General features: G+C 36.2%; 3 protein-coding genes and 1 non-coding gene across 8 annotated transcripts; 2 read left to right on the top strand and 2 right to left on the bottom strand.

The window, feature by feature from the left end:
* Nucleotides 4,182-7,283, top strand: LOC104715337 (probable protein phosphatase 2C 52). Of its 4 annotated transcripts, XM_010432756.2 has the most exons (7): nt 4,182-4,353; nt 4,917-4,996; nt 5,180-5,614; nt 5,696-6,043; nt 6,124-6,241; nt 6,339-6,562; nt 6,641-7,093. In XM_010432756.2, the coding sequence occupies exons 3-7, from the start codon at nt 5,351-5,353 to the stop codon at nt 7,091-7,093; spliced, it is 1,407 nt and encodes a 468-aa protein (XP_010431058.1). In that variant the 5' UTR covers nt 4,182-4,353; nt 4,917-4,996; nt 5,180-5,350. The 4 variants fall into 4 exon arrangements, with proteins under 4 accessions (XP_010431058.1, XP_010431054.1, XP_010431067.1 ...); XM_010432752.2 differs by lacking the exon at nt 4,917-4,996 and having other exon boundaries at nt 4,183-4,353; nt 6,641-7,283; XM_010432765.2 differs by lacking the exons at nt 4,182-4,353; nt 4,917-4,996 and adding an exon at nt 4,399-4,634.
* On the bottom strand, nt 7,192-9,075 carry LOC104715355 (protein SYM1-like). 2 transcript variants are annotated; one of them, XM_019233678.1, is made up of 7 exons: nt 8,611-9,074; nt 8,352-8,492; nt 8,154-8,267; nt 7,885-8,058; nt 7,682-7,797; nt 7,485-7,545; nt 7,192-7,382 (listed from the first exon to the last, which is right to left on the bottom strand). In XM_019233678.1, the coding sequence occupies exons 1-7, from the start codon at nt 8,971-8,973 to the stop codon at nt 7,377-7,379; spliced, it is 975 nt and encodes a 324-aa protein (XP_019089223.1). In that variant the 5' UTR covers nt 8,974-9,074; the 3' UTR covers nt 7,192-7,376. The 2 variants fall into 2 exon arrangements, with proteins under 2 accessions (XP_019089223.1, XP_019089221.1); XM_019233676.1 differs by lacking the exon at nt 7,192-7,382 and having other exon boundaries at nt 7,439-7,545; nt 8,611-9,075.
* TRNAQ-CUG lies at nt 9,198-9,269 on the bottom strand. Its single transcript has one exon. It is a non-coding gene; the product is annotated as a tRNA-Gln (tRNA).
* Nucleotides 10,613-13,249, top strand: LOC104715330 (jasmonic acid-amido synthetase JAR1). Its single transcript, XM_010432745.2, has 4 exons — nt 10,613-11,385; nt 11,481-11,582; nt 11,667-12,493; nt 12,590-13,249. Exons 1-4 carry the CDS (start codon nt 11,078-11,080, stop codon nt 13,126-13,128), a joined length of 1,776 nt encoding a protein of 591 aa, XP_010431047.1. The 5' UTR covers nt 10,613-11,077; the 3' UTR covers nt 13,129-13,249.

The following is a 14,351-nucleotide window of genomic DNA, read 5'->3' as shown; positions in this document are numbered from 1 at the left end:
TATCGTAAAAAAAAAAACAACAAGTGGGGTGTTGAATCTTGAATGAAGGGGATACGAAACAGAGATGAATGGGTTTTATAAGAAGGAGGTGAGAATGGATTGCTTTCTCTTCAATATATTCTTTTTTTTACTTCATCAAAATCCTCTGTTTTGGGTTTTTTTCTTTTCTTTATTTAATTTTAGAAAATGAATAAAAATATAGTATATAAATTAGAAAAAAAAAAAAGATAAAACAATTTGGAGAACGAGAGAAGAAGGTTCTGAAATCTCTGGATAATAAAAGAGTAAACACACCTAATCTAATCAAAGATTATCTCAAAGTTTCCTCGTCCACCACAGCTCATCATCTTCACGGTGTTTTTTTTTTTTAATATATTTTAAACATCTACTCTAAAATTTCACTGAAAATGAGTTAATAATATATACCAAATATTTTTAAAGTTAATTAAGTTTGAATAATACTAAATTTTAATGAAGTACTTAAAATTTTACTGAATTACTAAAAACCAATTGAGCATGATATACAAATGTAAAATCCAATAACACTCGTGCCAAAACAAAAAAAGAACCAAGAACACCAAATTGTAACACATGATTTAGAATCATTACAATCTTAAAGATAATTTGTTAATGCCATAGTATAAGAACATTTATCAATACTACATTTTAATCTGTTTGATCGGGCACGTGATTTTTTTCTTTTCTTTCGTGGATATATATACTTTATACTACACATTACGAAAAACTATTTGTTCATGACGTATTTGAAAAGTTGTATAAAAATTAGGCTGCCTAACTTATTATCATAAAAAAAAAAAAAATCCACTACGTCGTTGTACGTCTACAGTGTATTTTGATTGGATATCTATTACATACAACATTACAACATAGTCGTAGGAAGGGAAAAATAAAATGTTAGTCCTATTATAGAAAAATAAGGTTTAATTTTTAAATATAGTAATTCTAGTAGTACATACTGTATGTATTATTATTACTATATGTCTACATATATCTTCACACACATTTTTAAAAAAAATTAAGACAGTCAAAACCAATCTCTGAAAATTTATGCAATTACTTTTTTAAAATGTCATTTTTGATATTGGTTTAATCACTATAATATCACGAATTTCTTTATGTAAAAGAGTCTTCTTTTTAAAAAAAGAAAAGAAAAAGAGCTTTGTTTTGAGTTTTTTTTTTTTTTCGAGTGAGAAAAGTAAGAGATTAACTAACTTATAGTACTCTCAGTACTAACATTAATTGGTACTCTCAGTTCAAATCCCATTGGCCACCCAGAGACGCCTTAAGTGGTAAGAAAACGTGGATTTCTCGTGGGCCTCGTGGGATTAGTCTTTGGGCCTAAAAAGCCTTTAGAATCCCCACGGTTAACAAAAAAAAAAAAAAAACATTAATTATAAAATTTATTATCCCTAACAAATATAACCAAAAAAAAAAACCACACGATGTTGAGAGGTTCGACGGGTAGACTCGGACACTCGGTAGTGACAAGCAAATCACGTGTCCATCGGGCTATGTGGTAGTTTTCGTGACACTTGGCACATAAATTACAGACGCCATGCTTTTATTATTTTCCGTTAAACCGAATTCTTTAAATCAAGAAAGCCGGTATGGTTGGTTATGGGTAAATGACCGGTTTATAAGGCGGCGGGGATGCCAGATGGGTTTGAACTTTGATGATAGCTAAGGCGATCATCGTGATTTAGGGAACTGAAAACGAAGTTGATGAGAGTGACGTTTTAGTTGTAGTGTTGTACTTCTTCTACTCTACCGATGGCTTTGGGAGCTTTTGGATTTTTTACCACGTAACGGTATTCGTAGTTCCCATCGTATACAAAGATTTGGAACTTAGCGTATATTGAGATAAGGTTTTTGGGCCTAATCAAATATTTTGGGCTAGATAGGCCTGATGATTTTTGTAAACCCAATGATGAGACTCACAGTGGCCTCTTGGGACAACTTCGATTGATGTCTCTCTCTCTTTTCTATTCTTTTGTGAGTCGGATTTAGAATTTGTAGTTGATAATGTAAAAAAAACAAGCAGTTGATAATGTAAAAAGAAGTTGATAATTCATCATAATATGGCATAACCATATGACACAAGCAGGTGTTTTTATTGTAGACAACAAGATAACTAAATGTCTCATTGCAAACACTGTCGCTAAGAACTAGAAAACAAAGATTTAAGAGTAAGAGTTGTATGATCCTTGTGTGAGCTATTTTATGTAATATTGTACAATATATAGTTTGATCATACGATTTAGAGCATATAACATAGTATATATATGGTGAAATTGACCCACCACCACATGACATAAATCGCTATCATACACATGGGAAGATGATGATGCCGTTCCTTTTCTTCTAACATAAGATATCCTTTTTACTTATTTCCCAACTCCTTTCACCTTTCTTATTTCTAACCTATAATTTAGTTTGCATTATTGCATATGGTTCTTGTGATTAGGAGGTTGAGTTGACACCCGAGTTAAAGATATCAAATTCCATTCATATATTGATGATATATGTTAGAGTTTTGATTGGAACATAGTAATATAATTCAGAATATAAATATACAAAGAAACCACCAAAAATAAAATAAATTTTACTGACAATGTGAATACTGAATGAATAAATTCAACAAAAGTGCATACTATTGTATAACAGTCTAATGTCGGCAGTACATAATAATTCTCTGTGGACATAAATAATTTCGCATTTTCTTGCATAATTTTTGTTGTTAGTCAAACAATTTTTTCATCTCATACTCCACATAAACATGCAAAAAAACTGTTTAGAGAAATCACAATTACACAGTTATAACTTATAATAATCTATGCATTATCATATCAAGTCCTCGTAAACAGTGTCTAAGGTTAGATTTTTTATGGACTTCGTGTTTTGGAAAGCAAACGGAACCTTACTAGACTTTTACAAATGAATATTGATTGAGGACACATTTAAATCGAAATCTAAAACAATATGAAAGCTTTAATTCAAATAACAGCATAAAAAAAGAGTTTAACAAACAAAAAACATAGTATGAAACTATGAAAGAAAAAGGAGAAACGGATTAGGATGTGGAGAAAAAAAAGTGAAAGAACATATTATTGGCTTTTTAGTGCCCATAAAAAAAAAATATCATCTTGATCATCGTGTCGCTTTAATTAGGAAACACAAAGGAGGGAAAACATAAGAAAAGGTTTACTATTTGATATCGACATACGAAGGTTCGAAGTATGAACACACGAAAGAGTATTTACATACGTATTTCAACACAACTAGAAAAAGTTCAAAGATAAGTGGATGAATTTGTCTGTCACTTGCATACACTCAAAATCTGAAAAAAAAAAGAAAAGAAAAGTCAGAACTTGTGAAAATGCGTAAAATGATTGAACAAGTAAACATCATCAAATTAAATTATTATAAACTTAGAACCAAAAAAAAAAAAAAGAGGGATGAATCATGTTGGTGAGGGGAAACAGGTATTACTGTTAGAGATGCAATCAAAGCTTAAAGTTTCAGGCCCATCCTCATCATCATCATAGCATGCGACTATATAAAGAAATAAAACTTGATCCAAATACATTTTATTTTCTTATTAAAGTACCATTACCATGAGAAAATATTTCTAACGTGTGTATACATGCTGATTTTATATGAAATTATTTGAACTGTATTAACTCAATTCATACAAATATAATTTTAATATTAATAATCAATATGTGCTATAAGAAAAAATTCAAAGTTGATAATCAAAAATACCTTTTTTTATTGAGAAAAAAGGTTTACACTATAAATTAATCTTTGCGCATGGACAATATTATTATTCTTCTATGTATCATTGTATTTATTTTTAAAAAGAGATTCCGAATATTCAAATAATTTTCATTATATTCCGGATATTTTAGACCATTATGGATTAGTGTTTTATTTATATATATAGAAAGTAATACAATTTTTTTTTTGTGATGGAGAGTGTATGGACTGGATTAATTTTGGAAAGCTAATCAAAATTTTCATCTTCATACAAATTGAAATTAGATTTAGAAAGTTATTTGCAAAAGCACTAAAGCAGCTTTAATAATATCTATCTATCTATCTCTTTCATGAAATTAATAAATTCTAAAAATTCGATTATTTGGGGAAACTCTTTTTTTTTTGTTTTCTCTCTTTTATCACTCTCTCTCTCCTATGTTTATTTTCCTCTTTCAATTAATGAGGTCGATCCCCACACTCATTCAGACCTATTCTCTCTTTTTCACTACCTCTCTGTGGCTCTGTTTTCCAGTCTGTGAATCAACAACAACTGTTCTTCATTTAGAGACACAAAAGGTTCGTTCTTTTTTTACTTTCATATTTCTCACATTTGATTTCTTGAACCGTTCTGTTTCTCTATATGGGTTTCTTGTTGTTACCATGATTTAAGTCCTCTCTGTTTGTTTTGTTTCAGTTCATCACTCTGCTCTAGTTTTATCAACAGTTTTGTTTTCTTTCCTCTTCATAATCACGCTGCATTAGTTTGGTGTTTTGTTTTTTTTATTTTTTCTTTTTCTTTTTCGATTCACTTTACTACATTGGATTCCTAAAAAGTGGATCCCTTTGCTCTAAAAACGGTAGCTTTTTCTTCTGAATTTGTGTTAACGTTTCGGGAGATATGTATATAGCCACAAAGAAAGTGAATGTAAAACTCTCAAGAGAATTTGGTTATAGTCATAGATAGACATGTGTTTGTAAGTAATCTTCAAATAACGCTTAGATTTTGCCTGGGTTTGATCTGTTTCAGGATGTTGTCAGTTCTCAGTATTCAAGTAATGCCATTTTCTATAGAACATTGTAGAAAAAACATTACTTTCAAAACTCTGTTCTTGATCTTTATGTTTTTGTGATTCTTGTAGGTCCTACTTTAGCCTTAATTTAATCACAGGGATTAGTAAACAAAGCCGCAGAACATAGATTTATAAGATCCCCAATGGTGGTAATGTGTCAGTGATAAACAATCAGGACAGTCTTTGTAGTAATATATACTCTATTCTATTGTCAAGATCACATGCTGCATTTTTGGTCTTTACTTTCTTATTGAGGCTTATTTTTTCTCTGTGTTCTTGTTGAGACTGCTGTTAAACTATATACTGAATCCTTTTTTTGCATTGCTTCTCAGGTTTAAATCGAAGGCTTCCCCAGAGAGTATATACTATTAAACATAACAACACTTATGTAAAAGCTCTCTGCTTAGACTAAATTTTCTACTAGAGCATAACATTTGGAGATCTGTTGGTGGTACACAAGGAGTCTCTTTTCTCGTCTATATAAAAACCGCTGGGATTGAACAATGGGTGGTTGTGTATCGACTAGTAGTAAGAGTACGTGCAGCAGCTGGAGCAATGGGGAGAAGCCTGTGCGTCGACCATACCTTGGGATTGGTTGTTGTGTGAGCAAAAGGGCGAAGAGAACCTTTTCAGACCACATCGTCTCGCTGCAGAACTTGACTTCTATACCAAATCGGATCACCAGCAGCAGCAAGAGCAGGAGTTCTTGCATTTTCACTCAACAAGGACGCAAGGGTATTAATCAGGACGCCATGATTGTGTGGGAAGTGAGTTATTCAGACTATTTTCTTTTGTATTTCTAACAGTTTGGTCAACTATAAAGCGGGAGTTGCTGTTGCTTTTTGTAGGATTTTATGTCTGAAGATGTGACCTTTTGTGGTGTATTTGATGGTCATGGTCCTTATGGTCATCTTGTTGCTAGAAATGTGAGAGACACATTGCCTGTGAAGTTGCAGTCTTTCTTCCATAGGCTTCAGTCGAAGCAAAACGGTTCTAAAGGAACTCGATTCAGAAGAAGTTCAAGCAAATCGGCTGTCCAAGAAGCTGTTAAAGAAGGATCTGATGAAGATAAACTAAAAGGCCTGTGGGGTGAAGCTTTCATGAAATCATTTAAAGCCATGGATAAGGAACTGCGGTCTCATCCTAATCTGGACTGTTTCTGCAGTGGCAGCACTGGTGTAACAATTCTTAAACAGGTAGATCTAGAGAACAAAGAGCTCTCTCTCGGTTTCAACCCTGTTTCCTCTGATCTAGATGATTTCTTTTGATTGTTCAGGGGTCTAATCTCTTCATGGGAAACATTGGGGATTCTCGAGCCATCCTTGGATCGAAAGATAGTAATGATTCTATGGTGGCAACTCAACTCACAGTTGATCTGAAGCCGGATCTACCGAGTATGCTTAACACCTTTTCATAATCTTTTTTTTTTTTCTTGGCCTGTATGCATTTTGGAAGTCGAATACTCAACTCACCGTTTTGTGTGTCTGATAGGGGAAGCTGAGAGGATCAAACGATGTAAAGGTCGAGTATTTGCGCTTGAAGATGAGCCAGAGGTGCCGCGAGTCTGGCTACCTTATGATGATGCACCTGGATTGGCCATGGCTAGGGCGTTTGGTGACTTCTGTCTAAAAGATTATGGAGTCATTTCAATACCTGAGTTCACTCACCGTGTTCTTACAGACAAAGATCAATTTGTTGTTCTTGCCTCAGACGGAGTAAGTAAACAAGTGATCTTATATAATTTCTGAGCTTCAAGACAAAGGCTTTACTGAACTTTGAGATTTATTGAACAGGTATGGGATGTGTTAAGCAACGAAGAAGTTGTTGACATTGTAGCTTCAGCTACAAGCCGGGCATCAGCTGCTAGGATCTTGGTGAACTCAGCTGCGCGTGAATGGAAACTAAAGTATCCGACTTCCAAAATGGATGACTGTGCAGTGGTGTGTTTGTTTCTGGATGGTAAAATGGATTCTGAGTCGGATTATGATGAACAGGGCTTCTCTTCAGCCACGAATGCAGTAGAATCAGATGATGGTCAAAGATCAGAACCATGTCTCCAAAGAAACTTCACAGTTAGATCATCATCAGATCAAGAAAATGAGACAAACGGTAATGTTAATACAGAGACTGATGCAGAGGATGAGAAGACGGTAGGTGATCAAAACTGGTTGGGTCTAGAAGGTGTCACACGCGTAAACTCACTTGTCCAGCTTCCCAGATTCTCTGAAGAGAAGTCGAAGACTTGAAATTAGTTTTTAATGTTATTTCTGATAACTGATCTTGAGAAAATTGTTATGCTTGAGCATTGTGCGCAGCTTGATCCTGTTTCTTTTTTGCTGGTGTTTTGAGTTTGATGTATCTGTATTTCACAATAGATTTGTCTCATCGATTCTATCTTAGAATCCATGAATCAAATGTATATACATGTATTAGGTATCTCTTCAAAAAAGAAAGAATATATGTGCTTGGTGTTCATCATCCACTTCCTGCTACAGTCTATAGAATCCGGAATCTACATGCTGATATCGCCTACTCCTGTCAAGTATTTGCAGGTACAAATTAGACTCTGACCAAACATTCAAACGCTCAAGTCTATTTTTGAAGAGGGGGCTCAGAGAAAAGGAACAGTTGACGAACCTCGCTTGAGTTAGAGTTTGTTTTCTCTAATGCTGGCGCCTCTGCCTTTTCATTTGAATAACTTCAAGAGTTCAAAATGAAAACCAAGAAACTAATATTAGCAACATAAAACTTTTCTTCATGATAGCCTACAAGCTGATATGCCCAACATTGTCAAATAAATTGGATTAAAAAGATTGATGATGAAGAAAACTCACGTAGACAATATAGTGACCCATATGAGTTCAATACAATCCACCCAAAGAAGCCTTTGGTCTACAGGAACTACACCGTATGTAACCAAGTGAGCCAATGGCCAGAGTTTCCAGCCTGCCTGCACAACCAAAACCATGACAAAATATTTAAAAAGAACTTTAAGCTTTCATAAGAATATAAAGACAAAGGCGAGACTGATACTTACAGTGATCATTGGCCAAAATGTAGGCTTGATTTCGCTGAAAATGTCAGCTGGAGATTGGAAACGCAAGAGCCCTAAAACTGTAAAGTAGATACTATTCCAAATCGCAGACCACACGGTTTGATCAAAGGCGATTTTTGCAGGGACTACCCACCATTCTTGAAAAGGAAAGAGAGCCTTGAAGAAAACAAGGATTTGGCGTTCAGCGTGCATTGTATTAACGACATGTTACTACAACATATCTTGACAGAACAAAGATTGATATTTTTTACCTCACAGAATTGGTAGTAATAATGAGAGAGTGAACCATGGAGAGTGAATCCAACAAGACCTGATCTAACTACACGAGATCGATCAAACTCAAATAGTGGTTTTCCTTCATAGCACTGCATAAATAAAATTTACAGCCAAAATGGTCAGAGAGAACTCAAATCTAGAAAAGCTTTGTAAAGGGTTTTGAGTTTGTTTACTTGTGCAATCCAATCTCCAAGAGAATACACAATTCCACTGATGGCCATTTTCGCCAAAACTGGATTTGTTTTGAGAATTTGTTCATATGCAACCCAATTGTGTTCAGGTGCATACCTAAGTATCTCGTACAGAGTCCAACCCTAAGTAGAACAGTAACAATCATTACATCAACTTTGGTATTAATCAAATCCCATAAAGGAGCAAGCTTTGCAGAAACCTAAGAATCAATCAATCAAAACAAAACCTAATAAAGCTTACTTGCCAATAGTCATGATCGATGGATAAAAGCTTCGTAACCGCAACAGTACCGGCGGCGAGAACTATGGCTGCGTTGATTCCTCGACTCATCAACCGATCGTTATCTCTATCTTCTCCTTTTTCTTCTTCTTCATCTTCTTTTCGTTCTTCTTGTGGCTCGAAATTAACACTTTTCACTTGGATTGCTTCTCTGTCTTCAATGATGGAGCCAACAACGACCAAACTCCTCCTCTTTGATGTAATCAATCGTCTCTGATTCTTAAAAGGGCTGAGTCTAGGTAATTGGTCGGCGATTCTAATTTGTGAAGGAAGCTTCCCGGAGACAGCGACGATGGTGGTAGGACAACAACAGAGAGCTGCCATGGAGCTCGTGTACTTCCTTCTCAAATCTCAAAAGGAAGATCCTTTTTTTCTTCTCTTCTCGTTGGCTCTCTCACCGCCAAAGGTGAAGTTTTTAGACTTCACAAGCAGACTTTTGTGACCAAACCAAAACGGTAGGAAACTGAGCCAAACCGAGTCTCGGTTTACATTAAACCGATAATGGAAGAAAAAAAAATCGAATTGGATAAAAATGAAGCCGAAAAAGAAGGTCCTACCGAGACTTGAACTCGGGTTACTGGATTCAGAGTCCAATGTCCTGACCACTAGACCATAGGACCAGTTGCTATGTGCCCTACCATTTCCATTTAAGACCAGGGCATGTTCAAGGACTATACCAACGTTCTCTTGTCTCCACCGCTACGGCAGTCTCTGTTGAAAGATTCCGATCAAAAGAAATATGTATACGAGCTTCAGTGCTACATCTCGTTGGTGAATTTGCTACAGGTTAATCATTATCTGTTTCATGAATGTATTGGCTTTGGTTAACGATGTCGATAGGATTAGGTTTCGGTGAAATTAGAAAAAAAATTGGGGCTTTCATGGTTCTTTTGGCCAATTCATTGATTATGAGTTGCAGGATCAGACTAGATCTTGTTACTGACAACATAGTCCTATCAGCATGCTCAAGGGAAATTGTAAAGTAGGGTAGAGCTAGAAATCTGTGGACTAACTTCAGAATCGCTGTGGAAACTGGAGGGTTGGGGCCAGATAAGATTTGCATATCTGAATATGATCTAGTCTTCTGTAGCTTTGTATCAAGAAATGGAGATGAGAAGTGACTTTCATGTACTACTGCCCCATGGATATGGGTTTGTGATTGATGACTTTACAAGAAGGGAAATTTACATGAAAGTTTATGTGGTTTTTGGGCAATATGATTCGTTAAGGAGGCCAAGCCAAATGTAGGCCTTGTACTTGTGCCATGTTCATAGATGCATCCATAAGGGGACAACTTAGATTTTTCTGTGTGTTGCATCCAAAGATGTACTGTGTACCCAAAAATTCCGAGTTCACCAACCACGGATAACCAGTTCTCGTCTGGTTAGGTAAGCGCTTCTTGAAACAATTTGAATGTTTCTCAGAGGCTGGTCATGTCAGTACTACCCACGTTTTTTGAATGGTGTCTTGGAGATAAGATGAACTGGTGGCAGTTCTGTTTTTTGGCTTATATTGAGATTAACCTGCAGCCAGTCCTTTGCTTTACGGATCTTGATAAGATGTTTAAGGATTTTAATTACCCATCAAGAAGATAATGAGGGTGAAAAGGCTACAGAGATTCATTTGACTAGCAAACCATGATTGTCATTTTGTGTATATACGGATTGGGGGAGAAAGAAAGAAAGAAAGTGAAGGGACTTTAAAAGTTAGACCCGGTGAAAGTAGTGGTAGGCCTGTGAAGGTTGAGGTTGAGGTTGAGGGAAGAGCCAGCCTGCCCAAAAAAATAATAATATCTTGTGCAACATGTGATGACTAGTAGCTTGGTCCTACATGCTCATCCAGATATATGCTGAGAAACAAACATCAAAGGGTTGGCCACATTTTAGGAAGAACTAAAATTTCTAATGCTAGATTGCTCAAATAGGTGATTATGAGCTCTGTTCATTTAATATTTGCCATATATATATTGCTATATTGCACTGAATTATTACAGGGAAAGGGAAAGCAGTTGAAAGAGATCTAACATGATGTAGAGGTTTTGATTTTTAGGAGGTAGAGAGGCTTATCATGGGACCACTGTGGATGATATTGCAAAATACATTGTGGTTAAGGTTTGTCTCTGGAGCACATGTTGTGACTGGGATACTCTTATGTGAGAACGCATTAATATCTGTAATAAGTGAAGGATAGAACTTGTGGACGGTAATTCCCGTGACATTTATGGAGGTATCTGTGATGGTTTTTTCCTATTGAAAAGACAAATAAGGAGACCCCAAAAAAGTGAGAACAACAATACACAGAAAAGAAAATATCAATCACTTTTTTTCGTTGAAGACAAATAGTGTGGTCAATGACCACTACTCCCCTATATGTTGGGTTAGGAGTTCTACTCATTCTGCATCGCTGAGGTACAGAAGTTTTGTCTTTGATGGAAACTGTAGAAGCTGGGCATGATGATGTTATTGGTTGGTTCGAGCATGTATCGGAGAATGCCTGCAAGGTTCAAAGCGAGACTCTGCGCCGGATTCTTGAGCTCAACTCCGGAGTGGAGTATCTGACGAAATGGCTTGGAACTGTTGATATAGAAAAGATGGACGACTATACCTTGGAAACTCATTTTACTTCCTTGGTGCCTATTGTTTCACATGCTGATTTAGATCCTTATATTCAAAGAATAGCAGATGGAGAGACTTCTCCATTGCTTACACAAGAACCCATCACAGTTCTGTCCCTCAGGTATAAGTATATGCATCTTTTTTGTGTCTCTCTGTGTGTGTGTATGTGATTTATGTCCTGTCTTGATCCCTATCTCCTCTCTTTTTTTTACGCAGTTCTGGTACAACAGAAGGAAGACAAAAGTATGTTCCGTTTACTCGCCATAGCGCGCAAACTACTCTTCAGATTTTCCGATTATCAGCGGCTTACAGATCAAGGTTTGTTTTCATTTCTTGTCTATTCTTTTCTGGTAAACACTTCTTCATTTGCTCATTACTTTCTACTATGCTTTTTTCGTAAAGGTTTTATCCAATAAGGGAAGGAGGGAGGATTCTTGAGTTCATATACGCTGGGAAGGAATTTAAGACGCAAGGAGGATTGACAGTAGGAACGGCCACAGCACATTACTATGCGAGTGAAGAGTTTAAAACTAAGCAAGAGACAACAAAGTCCTTCACTTGTAGCCCACAAGAGGTCATCTCGGGAGGTGATTTTGGGCAGTGCACGTATTGTCATCTCCTACTTGGTCTCCATTACTCCAGCCAAGTAGAGTTTGTCGCCTCTGCTTTTTCATACACCATTGTCCAAGCTTTCTCCTTTTTCGAAGAAATCTGGAGAGAGATATGTGCTGACATCAAGGAAGGCAATCTCAGCTCAAGAATCACTCTGCCCAAGATGAGGAAAACTGTATTGGCTCTGATCAGACCAAACCCGTCTCTAGCTTCCCATATTGAAGAGATCTGCATGGAGCTGGAATCAAATCTCGGATGGTTTGGTTTAATCCCAAAACTATGGCCAAATGCAAAATTCATCTCCTCAATCATGACCGGTTCCATGCTGCCGTACCTGAAAAAACTGAGGCATTACGCTGGCAGCTTGCCTCTGGTGAGCGCAGATTATGGGTCAACCGAGAGCTGGATTGGTGTGAACGTTGATCCTCATCTTCCCCCAGAAGATGTGACCTTTGCCGTGATTCCAACTTTTAGTTACTTCGAGTTTATACCACTTTACAGGCGCCAGAATGAATCAGACATAGGCAGTGACGGTGACTTTGTCGAAGAGAAACCTGTTCCACTTTCACAAGTCAAACTCGGACAAGAGTACGAACTTGTTCTTACCACCTTCACAGGTAAATAAAAACCTCCACTGCAGTTTCCATTGTCTATTGTTATAATCAACGAGCTTAGTATGCCTCTCTGCTTCCTCTGTTTTATCCTCTGTTCAGGTCTTTACAGGTACAGATTAGGAGACGTCGTTGAAGTAACCGGTTTTCACAAAGGCACACCGAAGCTAAGTTTCATATACAGAAGAAAACTCATCTTAACCATCAACATTGACAAGAACACAGAGAAGGATCTTCAGAGAGTGGTTGATAAGGCGTCTCAGCTTCTGAGCCGAACCACACGAGCAGAAGTTGTTGACTTTACAAGCCAGGCAGACGTTATCGCTCGTCCCGGTCACTACGTCATATACTGGGAAATCAGAGGAGAAGCAGAGGATAAGGCTCTTGAAGAATGCTGCAGGGAGATGGATACTGCTTTTGTGGACTATGGTTACGTTGTGTCGAGGCGCATGAACTCGATCGGACCGCTCGAGCTACGAGTTGTGGAACGAGGCACGTTTGGGAAAGTGGCGGAACGGTGCGTTGGGAAATGCGGTGGCTTGAACCAGTTTAAGACTCCTAGGTGTACGACCAATTCGGTTATGCTTAACATACTTGATGATTCTACTATCAAGAGATTTCGGAGTTCGGCTTATAACTAGAAAAACCTGATTTCTAAATTTAGTTTGGTGTTTTTATCTTTCTGAATCTGTGGCGGCTGTGTTAATGTATGCAGATTTGACCATTTACAAATGAAGAATAAAGTAACTTTTTGATTTAAAAGATGGAGCAACTAAATTTTGTAATTTCAAAAAGTAAAACTCATTTCTATTTTAGCTTTAGATTTGCATATGGGAGAAAAAAGGAGGCAAAATTTGTAAAAGTAACAAGAATTAATATTTTATTTTATGTAAATAAATAGGTTGTGAAACCACTTAGAAATTTTGTCATCATCATCATCTCTTATTAGGCTCATAGGAAGTTTGGCAATCCATCGCCGGCATGCTTCGGCCGTGACCATTGATTGATTCTTCATCATTATCTTTTAGAAGCATTTTATTGCATTGTTCTAGTCTATATAACCAAACAATAGTGTGGCATAAAGTTGTGTACTAACTACTAAGTAGTAGTATATACAGTATAATGGAGTATGGAAAAAGAAAGTGGTCTAATTTTGATATAGACAAAATAACATAAAACATTTATTAGATGTCACAGACGCAAACACGCATTAAAAGGTAAAGATTGTGAGAGGCAAGTGGGCTAAATTGAATCAATATAATACTACAACAATACGTTAAAGAAAACATTTATTAGATGTTGAATGGAGGAGAGGTAGCGAATGATTCATAATTGTTACTGTTAGATAGTATAGTATGAACCAAGTGTGGCACACATTTTTCTTGCTTTTACATTCGTTCCCAACTAAACAAATAAAATCCATATGTATGGTTCTGGACCGACGCATGCATTACATTACATATTTAGCTTTTTTCTTAATTCTAAATTACATATGTAGTTTTGATATAGTTAATTAATGTGTATCTCTTTCTATTTATTATACTGAAAGCAAGTAGGAGCAATCATAGTTTGTACCAGAGGAGTCAGAGACATCCATCTATCATTCATATCTGGTTTTTCTTTAATTTGGTAAATAATTTTTAATGATGAACCAATCATCGATCGGTAAGCAATTTCTTTAATTATCATTAGGTTGGTAGTTACCAAGATCGGTCCACTTAAAGAAATGAAAAAAGTATCAGATCATGGAGTTTATATTTCCATCAAATAAATAAAACTACAAACACATTTATCATTTAATCGTTTATACATTTTCCAGATTTGTGTATATATTTCTTCCAGCAAAACTCCCAAGACTGGAATT

The sequence above is a fragment of the Camelina sativa genome, chromosome 2, assembly GCF_000633955.1.
Source record: "Camelina sativa cultivar DH55 chromosome 2, Cs, whole genome shotgun sequence".
NCBI lineage: Eukaryota > Viridiplantae > Streptophyta > Magnoliopsida > Brassicales > Brassicaceae > Camelina > Camelina sativa.
This window is presented reverse-complemented; position numbering and strand designations above follow the sequence as displayed.

Coding starts and splice junctions, on each gene's coding strand:
- LOC104715337 (XM_010432752.2), top strand. CDS start 5,351: ATGGGTGGTTGTGTATCGACTAGTAGTAAGAGTACGTGCAGCAGCTGG. Junction 6,242..6,338: donor TCTGAAGCCGGATCTACCGA/GTATGCTTAACA, acceptor TGTGTCTGATAG/GGGAAGCTGAGAGGATCAAA. Junction 6,563..6,640: donor TTGTTCTTGCCTCAGACGGA/GTAAGTAAACAA, acceptor TTTATTGAACAG/GTATGGGATGTGTTAAGCAA.
- LOC104715355 (XM_019233676.1), bottom strand. CDS start 8,973: ATGGCAGCTCTCTGTTGTTGTCCTACCACCATCGTCGCTGTCTCCGGG. Junction 8,493..8,610: donor TCGATCATGACTATTGGCAA/GTAAGCTTTATT, acceptor TGTTCTACTTAG/GGTTGGACTCTGTACGAGAT. Junction 7,546..7,681: donor TGGGTCACTATATTGTCTAC/GTGAGTTTTCTT, acceptor GAACTCTTGAAG/TTATTCAAATGAAAAGGCAG.
- LOC104715330 (XM_010432745.2), top strand. CDS start 11,078: ATGGAAACTGTAGAAGCTGGGCATGATGATGTTATTGGTTGGTTCGAG. Junction 11,583..11,666: donor TCAGCGGCTTACAGATCAAG/GTTTGTTTTCAT, acceptor TTTTTCGTAAAG/GTTTTATCCAATAAGGGAAG. Junction 12,494..12,589: donor TGTTCTTACCACCTTCACAG/GTAAATAAAAAC, acceptor TCCTCTGTTCAG/GTCTTTACAGGTACAGATTA.